Raw genomic sequence first — 15,303 nt, 5'->3', positions numbered from 1 at the left:
TATCCTTACCACCCAAATTTACATTTACCCGCCACCAATAACCTAACAAACCCAAACAAGGTGCTAAGGAAATCTTAGATTTACTTATCAAATTGATCTCTCTCTCCACATTCCCCCAAAAAGAAGAAACCAAAGGACATGGCCCACCACATGTGTATATACGTGCATGACTGCCCCATCCTCAGCCAACAAACGGGCGGAATGAGAGAACGTCATAATCTTTTTGTTGTGCACTTCTATACAGTTGCTCTCCCTAATAAGCAGTCAAACATATCCCACATCAGACACCAATGGTTCATGCCTGTTTTGCAGTAGCATTTTAGGTGGCATAGTTAGGAAAAGAATCAAAGAATGAACAAAAATAAACAGGTTAATACTGCTTCAAAACTAAATTTAAAAGGGGAAAAGCCTTACTGACATTTAAATCTCTATTTGGGTAGAATAGATGAGTTTTATATGCTGTGATGGTTCCGATGTACCCTGGGAAGGATTGGGTAAGGAAGCCAGTAGGAGAATCTGGGCAAGAAGGAAATGCCGGGTGGAACCTTCAGAACCAAGGAATTTGCAGGTTTGGAGAAAACCTTCCTCACGTAGAACACCTGGGGGAGTGGGAGGTTTGGAGAGCAAAGAATGAGTGACTTCACAGATGTCACATCATCAAGGAGGAGGGGACACCCAGATGTACTGGGAGGAAAGGGGGGTGACCTGAGAAAGGGGCCGGACAGGAACAGGAAGGAGCCCTAATAAAGGCAGGAGGAGACAGAGGAGATGGAGGTGGAGGTGTTGGAGGACCCAAAGCCAATGGATGTGGGTGAAGAATGGTAGAAACCCCCTTAAAGAGACCTGGACTGCTAAAGCCATTTAGGTTAGAGTCTGGTAGAGAAACTGTGGTGGATGGTAGTAGTTGTAGTTGAGCAAGGCAAACGGTATAAGTTTCCCTCTATAAGCTATTATGGGCAGTGGGGCTTGGTTTCCTCAAACCAATAACAAGGCACTAGAAGCAATGCTTGAAAAGACATTCCGGGTCTCGGCTAGAAAGAGATTTAAGCCCTGTGACAGAAGCCAGAGACTGTATATAAAGCAGGCAGAATTAAGTTCTGTGGTGGAAGCCAGAGACTGTATTGATGCTGAACAGGTAAAGTTATTGGATAAGTCCAGCCAGGATCTGGAACATTAAAGTAGAAGGAAAGACTTTACGCCTTGACGTTGAGCTTCCTGCAGGGAAAAACTATCTGCTAAAGCACAGTTGTGTTTGAAATTTACCTCGCTACATTGAAGAATCCTGCCAAGGAGAACTGTTTATCAAGCATCGGTTGTGTTGGGGAACATTACAACTTCATTCCAACCGGTGGAAAGGCTGGGATCAGCACATTGCATACTAATGTAACTTACTTGAAAGACATCCCCTAAATCAGGGGTGGCCAACTCCGGTCCCTCAAGAGCCACAACCAGGCCTGGTTTCTAAATATCGACAATGAATATGTATGAGATGCTTTGCATACATTGGAGACAGTACACACAATCTATCTCATGCATCTTCATTGTGGATATGCTGAAAACCTGGCTTGTTTGTGGCTCTAAGGACTGTAGTTGGCCACCCCTGCCCTAGATAATTCAGTAATAATGCTTATTGGATATATATATTTATATAAAGTAATGTATCAACAAGTAAAAACATTTTTTAGACAGACCTAAAATGAAGGCTACATTATTAACTGGGGTTGCAAATCACAGTCACCATCTACTAAAAGAATAAGTGCATCAGTAGACGGGTCACATTATTTAGGATTTTCTGAAATTTGTATCTTTATAATTAGTTTTGAATCTGGCTCAGAATCGCTCGCAACCAAAAATTTTCATCTGATTATTATTATTTGATATACCTCATTTCACAGTAAAAACTATAAAAGTGGTTCACAATAAAATTCATAATCATCATATTCAAAGGGATAGTAAATTTCAAAAAAGTGCATGTGCGTTGGCGCACACCCAGAGATGTGTCAATTTTACAACATGCGCACACATACGTATACATGCTATTAAACAGCCTAAGTTTGCATATCTGTGCACCCAATTTTTTAGTTTGTGCTTGCCCAGCAGCGTAAGTCAGCTTAGGGACCCTCAAATGCCTGTATTTATAACAGATGCATATGCAGCCGAAGACCAGTTTTCACCAGTTTGTCCAGTGTTCTGCTAGGTCCTCCCACCCCCATGGTTCTTAAGCCTTCCCCCCTCCCCTCCGTTATCCCAGACTCTCTCAAACCCCTTACAGTTGCCCATAACTTTATTTATTTTAAACATAAACCTCCTCCACAGCAGAAGTAAAGTTATGTGGCCTAGATTTGGGGGTGCGCCCAGGCGCATATGTACTTGCATGCACATCTCTTGGCCTCGCTCCAGAATGCCCTCAGCACTCACCTTTTGTTTTGCTGATGCAAGATACTATTCACACACTAGCAGTTGTATGCGCATCTGCCCTCTTAGAAAAATCGAGTGACACACGAGCAAGTGCCAGATGCGCACCCATCTCAAGATTTTGGAGTGTGTTCAGCTTTTAAAATTCACCTTTAAGTGCATCTTTGATGAAAAATTTATGTGAGCTGTTACAGAATTACCTCCTAAATGACAAATTCCCTAACTGATTTTTGAGGCTAAAAAATCTAATTTGCTGACTCTGTTTTTGAAGGTTTAGAAGATTTTCCTTTGAGGATTTACTCTGTAATTGGCTGATTATTTATTACCTATAAACCAAGTTGTAACTCTCAGTTGGATCTGTTGGTGGTCCCTCCTCATAAGAAAATATGACTAGCGTTAATACAGGAACAGCATTTAGTAATTTAGCACTATTTTTATGGAATTGCTTACCAAACATATATTTCATAACAATTTGAAAGCCTTGTTGTTTACTTTTTAACTTGGACTGATATTTTCTTGATTCATTTCTGTTATTTATTTAGAGAATTTATTTTAGTTAGATTACTTTTCTGATTCTAGATATATATGTTTAAACTGTGTATACACTACATAAATTTTATAAAGGGAAAATACACACAACATTATTTTGAAAAGTATCCCACCAAAACAATCTGCATACAATTATATCTGCTAATCTGTGCAGAGTGCTTCAAGAAAAGATTAATTGTCTTGTTTTAAAAAATGGAGAACAGTATGTCAATAAGTGAAAATCTCTCCCAACTCTGACCACAGAAATGCCTCTGTTCACTCCAGGTATACTTACATGCATACATACTATACATGTGCACGTTTACCTATACATTGGACAAGCAATTTTCCTGTAGGCCATTTCTGGGGTAAAGCACTGTTTGATACATGGAAATGCCTTTGAATAGCACCCTCTTAATGACATCAGTCAAGTTCATAGAGGAATGTACATTTTATGAAAAGCAATACCATAATTAAAAATAATCAAATAAAGCAGAGAACACAAGGACTGAATGGGCATGAAACTATAAAGCTGTGGGCTCAAGAACCACTGTACTCAGGAGGTGGAGAGTAGTAGTTGTTGGCAACTTGCTTCTGAGGGTCACAGAGGCATCCATCTACCAACCAGACAAGTTGTCTTGGGTAGTGCTCTGTCTGCGAGGTGCCAAAATCCAAAACACTATAGAGAGACCAACAAGAATCTTCAAGCCTCCCAACTACAATCCATTGTTGCTCGTTATGTTGGAACAAATGATACTGCTAGGTATCACACAGATTATATCAAAAGTGACTTCATGGCACTGGAAGGGAAGGTAAAGTAGAGATGCACAGGTTGTTATGCTCCTGCCCGCAAGAAGCGTGGGCAGGCTCTTACCTTCACAGCCAGTCGGGCTGCTGACGCTGCTGCTTCTCTTTCTCCCTGAATCAGCTGGGGCTGTCGCCACAGCTCTTGCCATGCGGTCGGCTCCTCTGTTCCTGCCTTCCCCCGACGTGCTGCTGCGATCCCGGGACCTCCAGCCAGTCAGCAGGCCGTCTCTGCCGGTGCCTGCTCAGCCCGGGTCCTTGCCTGGCTGGGAAGCCGTCCCTGCCAGTGCCTGCAGCTTGCTACAGCTCTCTGCTCTGCCTGCAGCCAGCCTTACCTCTCTCTGCTTCTTCCTGCTTCTGTCCTTGCAGCTGGGAGCTGCTCCACTGACCTGCCTTCACCCAGCTCCAGCCCAGGGCTGCTCCACTGCTTCCTTGGCCTTCCACGTGGCTGAGGACGCCACCAGCTTCCAGCTCTTCTCTCCAGCTCCCTAGGGCGCGGGCGCGCGTCTCTCTGCTTCTCTTAAAGGGCCAGCCAGGTGTGGCCCCCTGCTGACCTCTCCCTGGGCGTTGTCCACCTCAGCCCTACTAAAGGGCTCAGCTTTCAGTCTGTCTTTGCCTTCGCAAGGAGTTGGTCACTCCTGAGATCCTTCGCTCCAGGAAGTCGTCCGTGTTCCAGCACTTCTGCAAGGTCCTGTGTTTCGTGTTACCTGTCGGAGCTCCTCGTCCAGTCCTGATGTCTGCTTGCCGTTCCAGTTCCAAGGTCTGTCTCTTGATCCAATACGTGTGTTCCAGTCCTGATGTTCCTGCTGTTTCAGATGTCCATGTTCCAGCCCTGAGGTGTGTCTCCTGTTCCAGTATCCTTGTTCCAGTCCTGTTGTTCCTGCTGTTCCAGATGTCCTTGTTCCAGCACTGAGGTCTGTCTTAATCCTTGTTCCTGATCCTGATGCTTTAACCTGCCTTGTGCTGCCAGGAGTGCAGCGAACCTGCTTCCTCTTTCCTGAGCTCTCCCGCTCTCTGCGTGGTCCGCGACCAGCCTTCCAGGGCTGAGTAGGGCGTGCATGAGGCAGGGTGGTCCGCGACTCAGTCCCGCGGGTGGTCTGAGTAGGGCGCCCTGAGGGTCGGTGCCCATGTCTTCCTTCAGCCCTCGTTCCTGATTCCACCTCTGTGCATCCAGTCCTGAGTCCACGCCTGTGCCTGTCCACGTCTATGCATCCTACACCTCATTCCTGAGTCCACGTCTAAGGATCCTGCATCTATGCCTGAGTCCACGTCTATGGATCCTGCACCTCGTTCCTGAGTCCACGTCTATGCCTGAGTCTCGTCTGAATCCATGTTCCAGTCTTCGCTGCCCTGGCCTCCATCTGGCCTGCCGCTTCGTGCCGTACCCTGCGGCAGGTCCGAAAGGGCTGGGAACGGTCGGAGGACTGTTCACAAGACCAACATTGCGTTGTTGGGTCTTCTGAAGCGTGCAGGTCCGGAGGAGGGCCTGTCTTCCATGTCTCTCCAGCCCTGCTCCCGTCCAGCCCATGCTCGGGCATGCCACGCCTCCCGTGGCACCTCTTCAGAGCCCTCTGGGGTCGAGCCGTGGCCCAAGGACACACATCACCCAGAAGTGGGATCGCTCTCCTAGCGCTCCACAACACAGGTGATATTCTCCCTCATTCTCTCAGTCAAGTATAAAGGCCCAATGAATGAAAGGTCGCATGATAGGTGCAGATGAAAGCATTTCAGCTTCCTGGGCCATGGAATGATGCTTCAAGAACAGCTGAGTAGAGATGAGGTCTGTCAAACACCACATTTTCCAGCAATGACTGGAAAACCTAGTGAAGAGGACTTTATGCTAGGATTGTTGGAGACGGGAAAACAAAAACCTATGCTAAGTGAAAGTCCGCAGGAAAGTAAAACATTAAAAATGCACAAAATTGAGAAAAAAGGGCAACATCTGAAAAACTATGTTCACTAATATTCACAGAATGGGAAATAAAGTCCCAGATGTAGAGGCAGTCATGGATGTAGTAGCTATCACACAGATGTGGTACGTGGAAATCCATGACTGGGATATAGTTATAACTGGGCTACAATCTATTAAGGAAGGACCGGGTAAGGAAGAAAGGGAGGAGAACTTGTATCAGATATAAAAAATAATATTAAATCAACAGAATTGCAAGGCTTACAAGGTAAGAAGGTGGCACAATACGTTAATCTTGAAAGATGGACTGGAACAACTATTGCACATAGCAAATACGGTAAAATGGTGGGACAATACTTTGTCTGCGTTGCCCTCTCAACTGCCAGTGGCCTCTTTTTCCTCGGCGAAAAAAAAGGTTGATTTCCACGTGAGGACTGTCCTCTCCCATGGCCATCATAAGATCCATTCCTGTCAGAGCTATCTGACCCATCACTAGATTTATCAAATGTGACATGTCTTGCAGCTAAATCATCTTTTTTGTTTAACTATTGGTAGACATTGTTAGTTGAATAATCTTTTTCATCCCTTTTAAGTTTTTTTTTTTAACTTTAGCCTGCTTAATTGCAGAACAAAAATTATCCAAATCTTGTTTATGTTTTTCAATTTATTTAAAGATTCTTATATACCGATAGCCGTTTGCACATCGTATTGGTTTACATATAACTAGGAACACATAAGTAGAGCCATTTACATATAGGCTGAGCCCTTACATGGAACAGTAACAGATAAATATATGAGGCACGGAACAGTAAAATCACTAAAACGTTAACTTCGATTAAGTATGTGTTACATATATATATAAATATATAAAACTGCAAAACTATAATACAAGAGAAGAGGTGAGCTATAATACAGAAAGTGGGACAGTTTATGGTCATTCCATATCGACAAAGTACTGGATAGTGAAAATATGAAATGGGGAATAAATGGAGAGTGAAAAAAGAACAGAGAGGAGAGCGATCGAAAAAGAAAAATCAGGCAATAACAGGGGGGTACAAAAGGAAGAGGATTAGGGGAGGAAGAGAGTGAGGAGACTGCTACAGTTATAGCAATAATGTTGCTCAGATGATCAGTAGAATATTCTGTTTTAATTGATGTTTGAAGAGCTTCCAAATTGTCCATGGTTTCTGTGACTTATTTTAGTACGTTCAATGATTAAAACCATGAGATCATTAGAACACTTATTTAATATAGAAATCCATTTAGCCATGAATGCCTAGTCATCCTGGAATGAAAATGGTGACTAATTCATCCTTAAGCCACGAGGTATTATTTAGAGACGTAAATATTGGATCATGGTAGCAGATTGTAATTCAAATCCCATATATATTTAAAGTGAATGAAAGGAACACATACGTTGTTAAGATTGTGCTCCCGTATGAGGGTTGTTGTTGCAAAAAATATATGGTTATTGGCATCTTAAATAAACGTGGTTTATAAACTACAAGCAATTGCAGAAAGATAAAAGAAGCTGGATAAGTAGTCAAGAATACAAAGATTCAAAAAGAAGAAAAAATAGCAAATATGGTAAAATGGTGGGACAATACTTTATTTTAAGATACGTTAATGATAAGTCCATTGCAATAATGGCATTATGAGACTCAGAGGCGAAGGGGTGGAATATGTAGAGGCTGATAAGAAAAAAAGTTAAATTACTTAAGAAATAACTCTTCAGTGTTTACTGTGGAAGGACCAGAAGCAGGACACATAAAATAAATACAAATAGAACTGGAAGTGAAGTAAACCTCAATTTTCAAAAAAGTGTGTTTGTGAGGAGCTAACATAAAATAGAGTGATGGGGCCAGATGAGGTATATTCATAGGTTTTAAGGTAGCTTAGAGAAATTCTGGCAGAAACAGTTGGCTGACCTTTTGAATGCATCTTTAGAGTGAGGAGTAATTCTGCAGGACTGGAGACAGGTGACTATGGTTCTTATTCACTAAAGTGGAATTAAAGAGGAGGTTGGGAACTACAGGCAGACCAGTGGTTCTCAACCTTTTTCCTATCATAACACACCTGATGGACAACTCTCACATGTGACACACTGCTCATTACAATCTACAGCAGAAATAATAATTTAAAAAAAGGCCCAGTATTACTTTTATTATTAAGAATGACACAAGGGAAAAATAAGAATACTCTCTCTGAAGAAATTATATAAATAGTAATCCCATAATAGAACAGCACCTACTTCCAGCATTCAAACAGTAACCACTTTACCTAAGAAAAGACAACACTGAAAATATTATACCAGGCCTTAAAAATCCAATATTTCTATTAGGAAAATGGAACAAGCCAGGCTGCTAAAGAGCTCTATCTAGAAACTACATGTAGCAATCACATGTGCAGACCCTCCCCTAACAAAGAAGAGACCATAAAGCATAAAGAGAAACATGCAGGCTAAAACTGAACTGGAAACCGCAACAAGCCAGAGTCTCTGTATGCAGTTCAACAAAGGAAAAAGAGAAATCTCCAGTCCTCATAATATAAAGCAAGAAATGTAAAATCAATAGCAGTAAAACCATACTTACAAAAAGAACAGATTATTTCAAAACAGCTTATAAGTGGAATATCCAATAATTAAAAACTCATATAAAAATTCCTAGACACCAATAAAATATTTCAAAACAGCAGATACAAAGATCCAATAATTAAAAATAACAAAGGATACAAAATGTTCTGCTTTCCATACCTGTTAAATTTCATCTGAATAAAACATTGTATTCATTTTCTTAAATTGTTGATTCAGTGCTGTTAAATGATTTAAAAATAGTTTTGTTTGGTGGCTAAAACTGGTCAGGGCTTTCATTATTGCATACAGGATCAAGTTTGAAGATACAGTTCATGACAGTCCATTTCCAGGTGCCCCAAGATTGTTGTGAATTAGGAGAAGGAGAGTTGCTTGCAAATTTCTCCTCTCTCTCACTCACACACACACAAGCTTTTTTTCTCACATAGGCTCTCAATCACACAATTACACACATGCTCGCTCACTTACATAATTATACACGTTTTATTTCTCTTTTTTACACAGGCTCTTAATCATACATACACATGCTCTCTCTCACACATACATGATCTCAATCACATTTACACAAAGGATTTCAATCACACACACAGGTTCTTAATCACACAATTTACACATACAAGCTCTCAATCATTCGCTTACATACATGCTATCTCTCTCTCTCACACACACACACAATCTCAAATACATATCCTCACTCATTCTCTCTCCACTGAACTAGTGGCAGAGACAGCCTCCTCCTCTTCCAGCCCTCACAGCCTTGAGAAAGGAGTCCCATCAACCGCGGAGGATAGCGATGCTCCTCTTTTTGTTGCGAGCCATGCTGCTCTTCTTCGGGCCGATGCTATACACCCTTTTCCTAGCATGGTATCTTATTTCTGTGCACACAGCTGCTGCACTCCACCTCCTCTTCTGTGCCATAGGGGGAGGGGGAGCGGGAAGAAGAGACCATGCTGGTATCGCTGACTCCAGCTCTCCTGCCACATTCCGCCTGGGCTATCAGCATTCTAAGCCCGAGCAGAGGAGGTATTCCCATTTCACTGGGCCAGCAGGGGACCGGAAGTATGGCAACACACCAGAGTATGCTTGGTGACACACTGGTGTGTTTCGACACACCAGTTTAGAACCACTGTATTAGACTGAGCTCTGTGGTGAGAAAATTAATGAAATCACTACTAAAACAAAGGGTAGTGCAGTTTCTTCAATCCAATGGAGTAAATAGGTCTTACCAGATGATTTTGACCAAGTTCTTTGATTGCATGATCAGAAAGTTACATCAGGGAAGAGCGCTAAATGTTTTATTTATTTATGAATCGGTTACAGATTCTGATAAATCTCACAAAGCAATGCACATCTTATCAATTAGCTGCAGTATCAGATTACAGGAATATAATAGGACAATATAGACAGGAACAATAGGAACATAAGAACATTCCGAACAAAACAGTTAAACTATTGCCATATAGGCAACCTAGATGAAGATGTGTACTTGGATTTAAGTAAAGGCTTTTGACACGGTTCCACATAAGTGACATAGAAATAAATTGAGCAGCCTTGGTACAAGCTCTAAAGTGACAGTCTGGGTTAGAAACTGGATAAGTGGGAGACAACAAAGGAAAGTGATAAATGGAGTTTACTCTGAGAAAAGAGATGTTAATAGCAGTATGCCGAAGGGATTAGTCTTTTGACTAATTCTTTTCCACATTTTTGTTTGTGATATTGACGAAGACCTATTGGTAAAGGTTTGTCTTTTTGCAGATAATACCAAAATGTGCAACAGATTAGATAGTCAGGAAGGTGTGGAAAACATGAGAAGAGATCTAGCAAAGCTTAAGTAATGGTCTAGAGTAATATTCCATTCTAAGGATTGATTTGCTGTGAGAAAGAATGTTTGATTACATTACCCTGTGAGCTCTTCCAGCTGTGGCATAATAGGGTCCATCGTGACCCCACCAGGCCTCCTCTCTCTTTGGGCCATGGCACCCTGGGTAAACATATTTCATGGTGCACTTACCCCCAACTAATTCCTGCTCCTCAGGGGCAAAGAGTAAGGTGGTTAGACTGGGAGAATGAGAGAGAAGAGCTAACACCCCCTTCAGATTGATATGGATTAGTGGAGATGGGCACATTTTAACTTTCCCCCTAATATTAGAACTCTCCCCATTTCTTCCACCACTCCTGACCTAAGAAATTTAGAAATGCACATTCATGAGATATATAAATGCTGCATCTACAGAATAAAGAGACTTTCATTTTCTATCCGTCGTGTGGTAGATATTAAAAGCCATTTAGACAGATAACTGAAAGGCTAAATGGCTTAGCCAATGTATTCGGTGATTTATACAACTAAATACTAGCCACATAGCTCTATCTGGCTACATTCTAGCTGGCTATGTTGGTGTCATTCCTCTGACATTCAGAGATAGCCGGTAAACCAATCCGGCTAACTCTGGCTGTGCTGCAGGCAGGTCTAAACTTAGAAGAATATACTTATCTGGTTAACTTTTAAGAGAGTTGGTTATATTCAGCAGTGGCTGAATATGGACCCCATGTATCCCTGGATCACACATCACCAGCAGAACTGAACCAAAAAATCTCCAACGCAAATTATTTATTTATTTTTATTTAAAGGTATTTATATCCTGCACCCTCCAAAGTTCGGGGCAGGTTACAAAGGTACATACATAATTGAACTTAAATCTAACAAGTAAAAACAAACTTAATATGTAACATTAAAATGAATTTTAAAATAAAAGAATTATAGTAAGTTAGCTTCAGATTAAGATGTACACAGATCAGGGAAAGCTTGCAGGAAAAGGTAATGTTTAAGGGCTTTCTTAAAGGCTATTTTCTCAGCAGTTAGTTGGATATCAGAGAGGATTAACTGAAAAGCTTTGTCTAAATTATTAAGAAATAGAGCACACACCTAGACTACACACACCTTGGACTGTCATGAACTGTATCTTCAAACTTGATCCTATATGCAATAATGAAAGCCCTGACCAGTTTTAGCCACAAAACAAAACTATTTTTAAATCATTTAACAGCACTGAATCAACAATTTAAGAAAATGAATACAAGGTTTTATTCAGATGAAATTTAACAAATCATAGATTACACAAAATATACTCATAGGTATCAGTTAACTGTTGAAAGCAATTACAGAATAAAAAGAACAAAGCATACATAGAATTGTGCAAACAAAATTTGAACTGGAAATCTCAATAAGCCAGACACTGTACGTGGTGCGGCATGACCATGTCTCATAAAATATCAAATAATAAAATGAAGAAATATAAATCAAGAATCATAGTAGTAAAACTATAATAAAAATATATTTGAAAACATCCAAAAATGAAAAAATATTATTCATTTCCCAAAGCACCAATACATTTTTCAAAGTAGCTGAAACATCAAATACCCAATAATTAAAACTAAAAAGGTTTAAAAAATCTCCTGCTCTCCATACCTGGGATCTTTTGATTTCCAGTCACCTTGACAAAGTAGTGAATTTGGGATGGTGGAGCCACACAAACTTTAACTTCTCTCTCTCTCTCTCTCACACACACACATACACTCACTCTCTCTCCTTCATCAAACATACAGAAACACACAGGCTCTCACTCTTTCACACACATATACTTATACATGTTCTCTCACTCCCTCTAATACACCCATCCATGGTTTCACACACACTCCCCTCTCACATACAAAGGTTCTTCCTCATATACACATTGTGTGTTCCTGAGAGAGCCTATATTTGACACGTAGACTCTCACAGGCATGGTCATATACAGTATGTGTGGGTGTGAGAGAGAGAGCTCTCTCTCACACACACCCAGACACACAGGCTCTCATATACATGAACACAGTCTTTCATACATACATACATACCACACACACAACCCGACTGACTCACAAAAATCACATAGACTCTCTCTCAAATACAGATACTCTCAGGTCCTTTCCTGTTATCTTTTGGCCATGGCAAGATGGGCTTCACCGTGGCCCCGCTGGCCTTCTCGTCATCTTCAGGCTATGGTGGGATGGACTCTATTGCGGCCCTACCAGCCTTCCTGTCATCTTTGTGACAAAGCAGGATGGGCTCCACCATGGCCCCACCAGCCTTCCTGCACTGAGGGGAAAAGTTGTGCTTCGGTGCACATGAGCCTGGTTTAGAGTCTGGAAGCTAAAATGTAATGCTTAGAAAAGAAAAATTTGCATTTAGGTTGGAAAAGCTCACAGGAGAAGCGATTAAATTCTAAGCAAGCAAGAAGAGCAAGATCAGGGGGTGATTATATCTGATGATGTTAAAATGGCCAAAAGGTGGATAAGGCTACAACAGTAGAGGAGGACCGGAAGGCTCATCTGCATGCTGCTCCAGCATCCCCCAGGAGAGGAGTCCAGAGGTCACCACAAGCGATCCAGGGATTGACTTCCACAGCCCCAGCTTCCAGAGGCCGGGCACCCTTTGCAGAAGAGGAGGACTGGAAAGCTCAAACCATTCCATTAACTGAGTGAAAATTAATTTAACAGTGTTTAAAGAGGATTGGTAAGTATAGCTTTCAGAAATTTTTGGCCTTATAAAAGTTTGGTGAAAGGTGAAATTAAGGAATATATTCTTTAGAGTTTGTGTGTGTCTCAGGTAATAAGCAAGCCAGAGATAGTTAATTCAAGTGTCTGTCTTTCCCACCCACTCAACCCTTGATTTTTAGGCATGAGACACTTTCTCATTAAAAATCAATCAGGATCTTATCTAAATCATACTATTGTACCAGCCTTTATTGAAAGTTTAATCAACACCATGTAGGACACTAGCTGATTTATTAGTAAATTCACCTGTAAATTTAAAGTACTCTCATTCCAATTTCCTTAGTATCCTAAACTTAACTAGAAACTCAATAAAACTAAGATGAAGGCAGCAGTCCAGCAGCAGGAGGGGGGCTTTCCAGTCTTTTGCATTGAATGTCACATTTATGATTTTTTACCCACCGGTAAGAGATTGTACATGTGCACTCGGTGCAAAGAGCTCCTGGCTCTCAGGGAACGAGTCCAATCTCTGGAGGCTAGAGTAGCAGACTTGGAGGAGCTGAGGCAGACAGAAAGGTACATTGATGAGACCTTCAGGGACAGAGTAGCCAAGTCCCAAATCCAGTCTGGCAGCCCCAGTGCTGCCTTGGATCAGAAAGGTCTCCAAGTAGGAGAACATTACCCTGGTGTAGCAGGAATTGATCCTGTAGCAACAACCTGCTCTCCAGGTGATGTATTGTCCTCTCACACTGAGGACAAGTCTCCCACGGCTACTGCCCAGGAGGGAAGAGTTAGGCCAGCCGTCATAGTTGGTGATTCGATTATTAGAAATGTAGATAGCAAGGTGGATGGTGGATGTGAGGACCGCCTGGTAACTTGCCTGCTTGGTGTAAAGGTAGCAGACCTCATGCGTCACCTAGATAGGATTATAGACAGTGCAGGAGGGGAGCCGGCTGTCATGGTACATGTGGGCACCAGTGACATAGGAAAATGTGGGAGAGAGGTTCTGAAAGAAAAATTTAGGATTTTAGGTAGGAAGTTGAAATCCAGAACCTCCAGGGTGGCATTCTCTGAACTCCTTCCTGTTCCACGTCCAGGTCCCCAGAGGCTGGCAGAGCTCCAGAGTTTCAATGCGTGGATGAGACGATGGTGTACGGGAAGAGGGATTCAGCTTTGTAAGGAACAGGGGAAACTTTTGGAGAAAGGGGAGACTTTTCCGAAAGGATGGGCTCCACCTTAACAAGAGTGGAACCAAGTTGTTGGCACTAACTTTCAAAAAGGAGATAGAGCAGCTTTTAAACTAGAACAAGGGGGAAAACAGACAGTCACTCAGCAGTGCATGGTTCGGAGAAATGTATCCTTGAAGGATACTAATGAAACAGGAGAGTTAGGGCATCCCAACAGAGAGGTTCCATTAAAAGCAAACATAGTCCATATGCCTATATGTAAAAAAATCACCAAAGCTAATGATTTACAAAGTATCCCTAACAACTGAAAAGCAGGTTGTTAATACAAACAAAAAACGCACTTTGAAATGTCTGTATGCCAATGCCAGAAGTCTAAGAAGAAAGATGGGAGAGTTAGAGTGTGTATAGCAGCAAATGATGAGATTGACATAATTGGCATCACAGAGACTTGGTGGAAGGAGGATAACCAATGGGAGGGTACAAATTATATAGCAATGATAGGGAAGATCAACTTGGTGGGGGTGTGGCACTTTATGTCCGGGAGGGTATAGAGTCCAACAGGATAAAGATCATACAAGAGACTAAATGCTCAGTAGAATCTATATGGGTAGAAATCCTATGTGTATTGGGTAAGAGTATAGTGATAGGAGTATACTACCATCCACCTGGACAAAATGGTCAGACAGATGAAGAAATGCTAAGAGAAATCAGGGAAGCTAACTAATTTGGCAGTGCAATAATAAAAGGAGATTTCAATTACCCCAATATTGACTTGGTAAATGTAACATCAGGTCTTGCTAGAGACAAAGTTCCTGGATGTAATAAATGACTGCTTCATGGAGCAATTGGTTCAGAAACCAACAAGAGAGGGAGCTATTTTAGATTTAATTCTTAGTGGAACGCAGGATTTGGTGAGAGAGGTAATGGTGGTGGGGCCACTTGGCAACAGTGATCATAACATGATCAGATTTAAACTAATAACTGGAAGGGGGACAATAAGTAAATCTGCAGCTCTAACATTAAACTTGCACAAGAGAAACTGATAAAATGAGGAAAATAGTTAGAAAAAAATGAAAGGTGCAGCTGCAAAGGTTAAAAATGTTCAACAGGCATGGACATTGTTTAAAAATACAATCCTAGAGGTGCAGTACATATGTATTCCACACATTAAGAAAGGTGGAAGGAAGGCAAAACGATTACCATCATAGTTAAAAGGTGAGTTGAAAAAGGCTATTTTAGCCAAAAAAACATCCTTCAACAATTGGAAGAAGGATCCATCTGAAGAAAATAGGATAAAAGATAAGCATTGTCAAGTTAAGTGTAAAACATTGATAAGACAGGCA

General features: G+C 41.5%; 1 protein-coding gene across 1 annotated transcript in view; it reads right to left on the bottom strand.

Moving 5' to 3' along the window:
* The window catches only part of PARD3B (par-3 family cell polarity regulator beta), a 2,091,605-nt gene that overhangs the window by 1,110,449 nt on the left and 965,853 nt on the right, over positions 1 to 15,303 (bottom strand). The window contains 1 exon segment of the mRNA XM_029606318.1: positions 13,642 to 13,656. Coding sequence (XP_029462178.1) covers positions 13,642 to 13,656 — 15 coding nt within the window.

Source organism: Rhinatrema bivittatum, chromosome 6 (genome assembly GCF_901001135.1).
Source record: "Rhinatrema bivittatum chromosome 6, aRhiBiv1.1, whole genome shotgun sequence".
Classification (NCBI taxonomy): domain Eukaryota; kingdom Metazoa; phylum Chordata; class Amphibia; order Gymnophiona; family Rhinatrematidae; genus Rhinatrema; species Rhinatrema bivittatum.
This window is presented reverse-complemented; position numbering and strand designations above follow the sequence as displayed.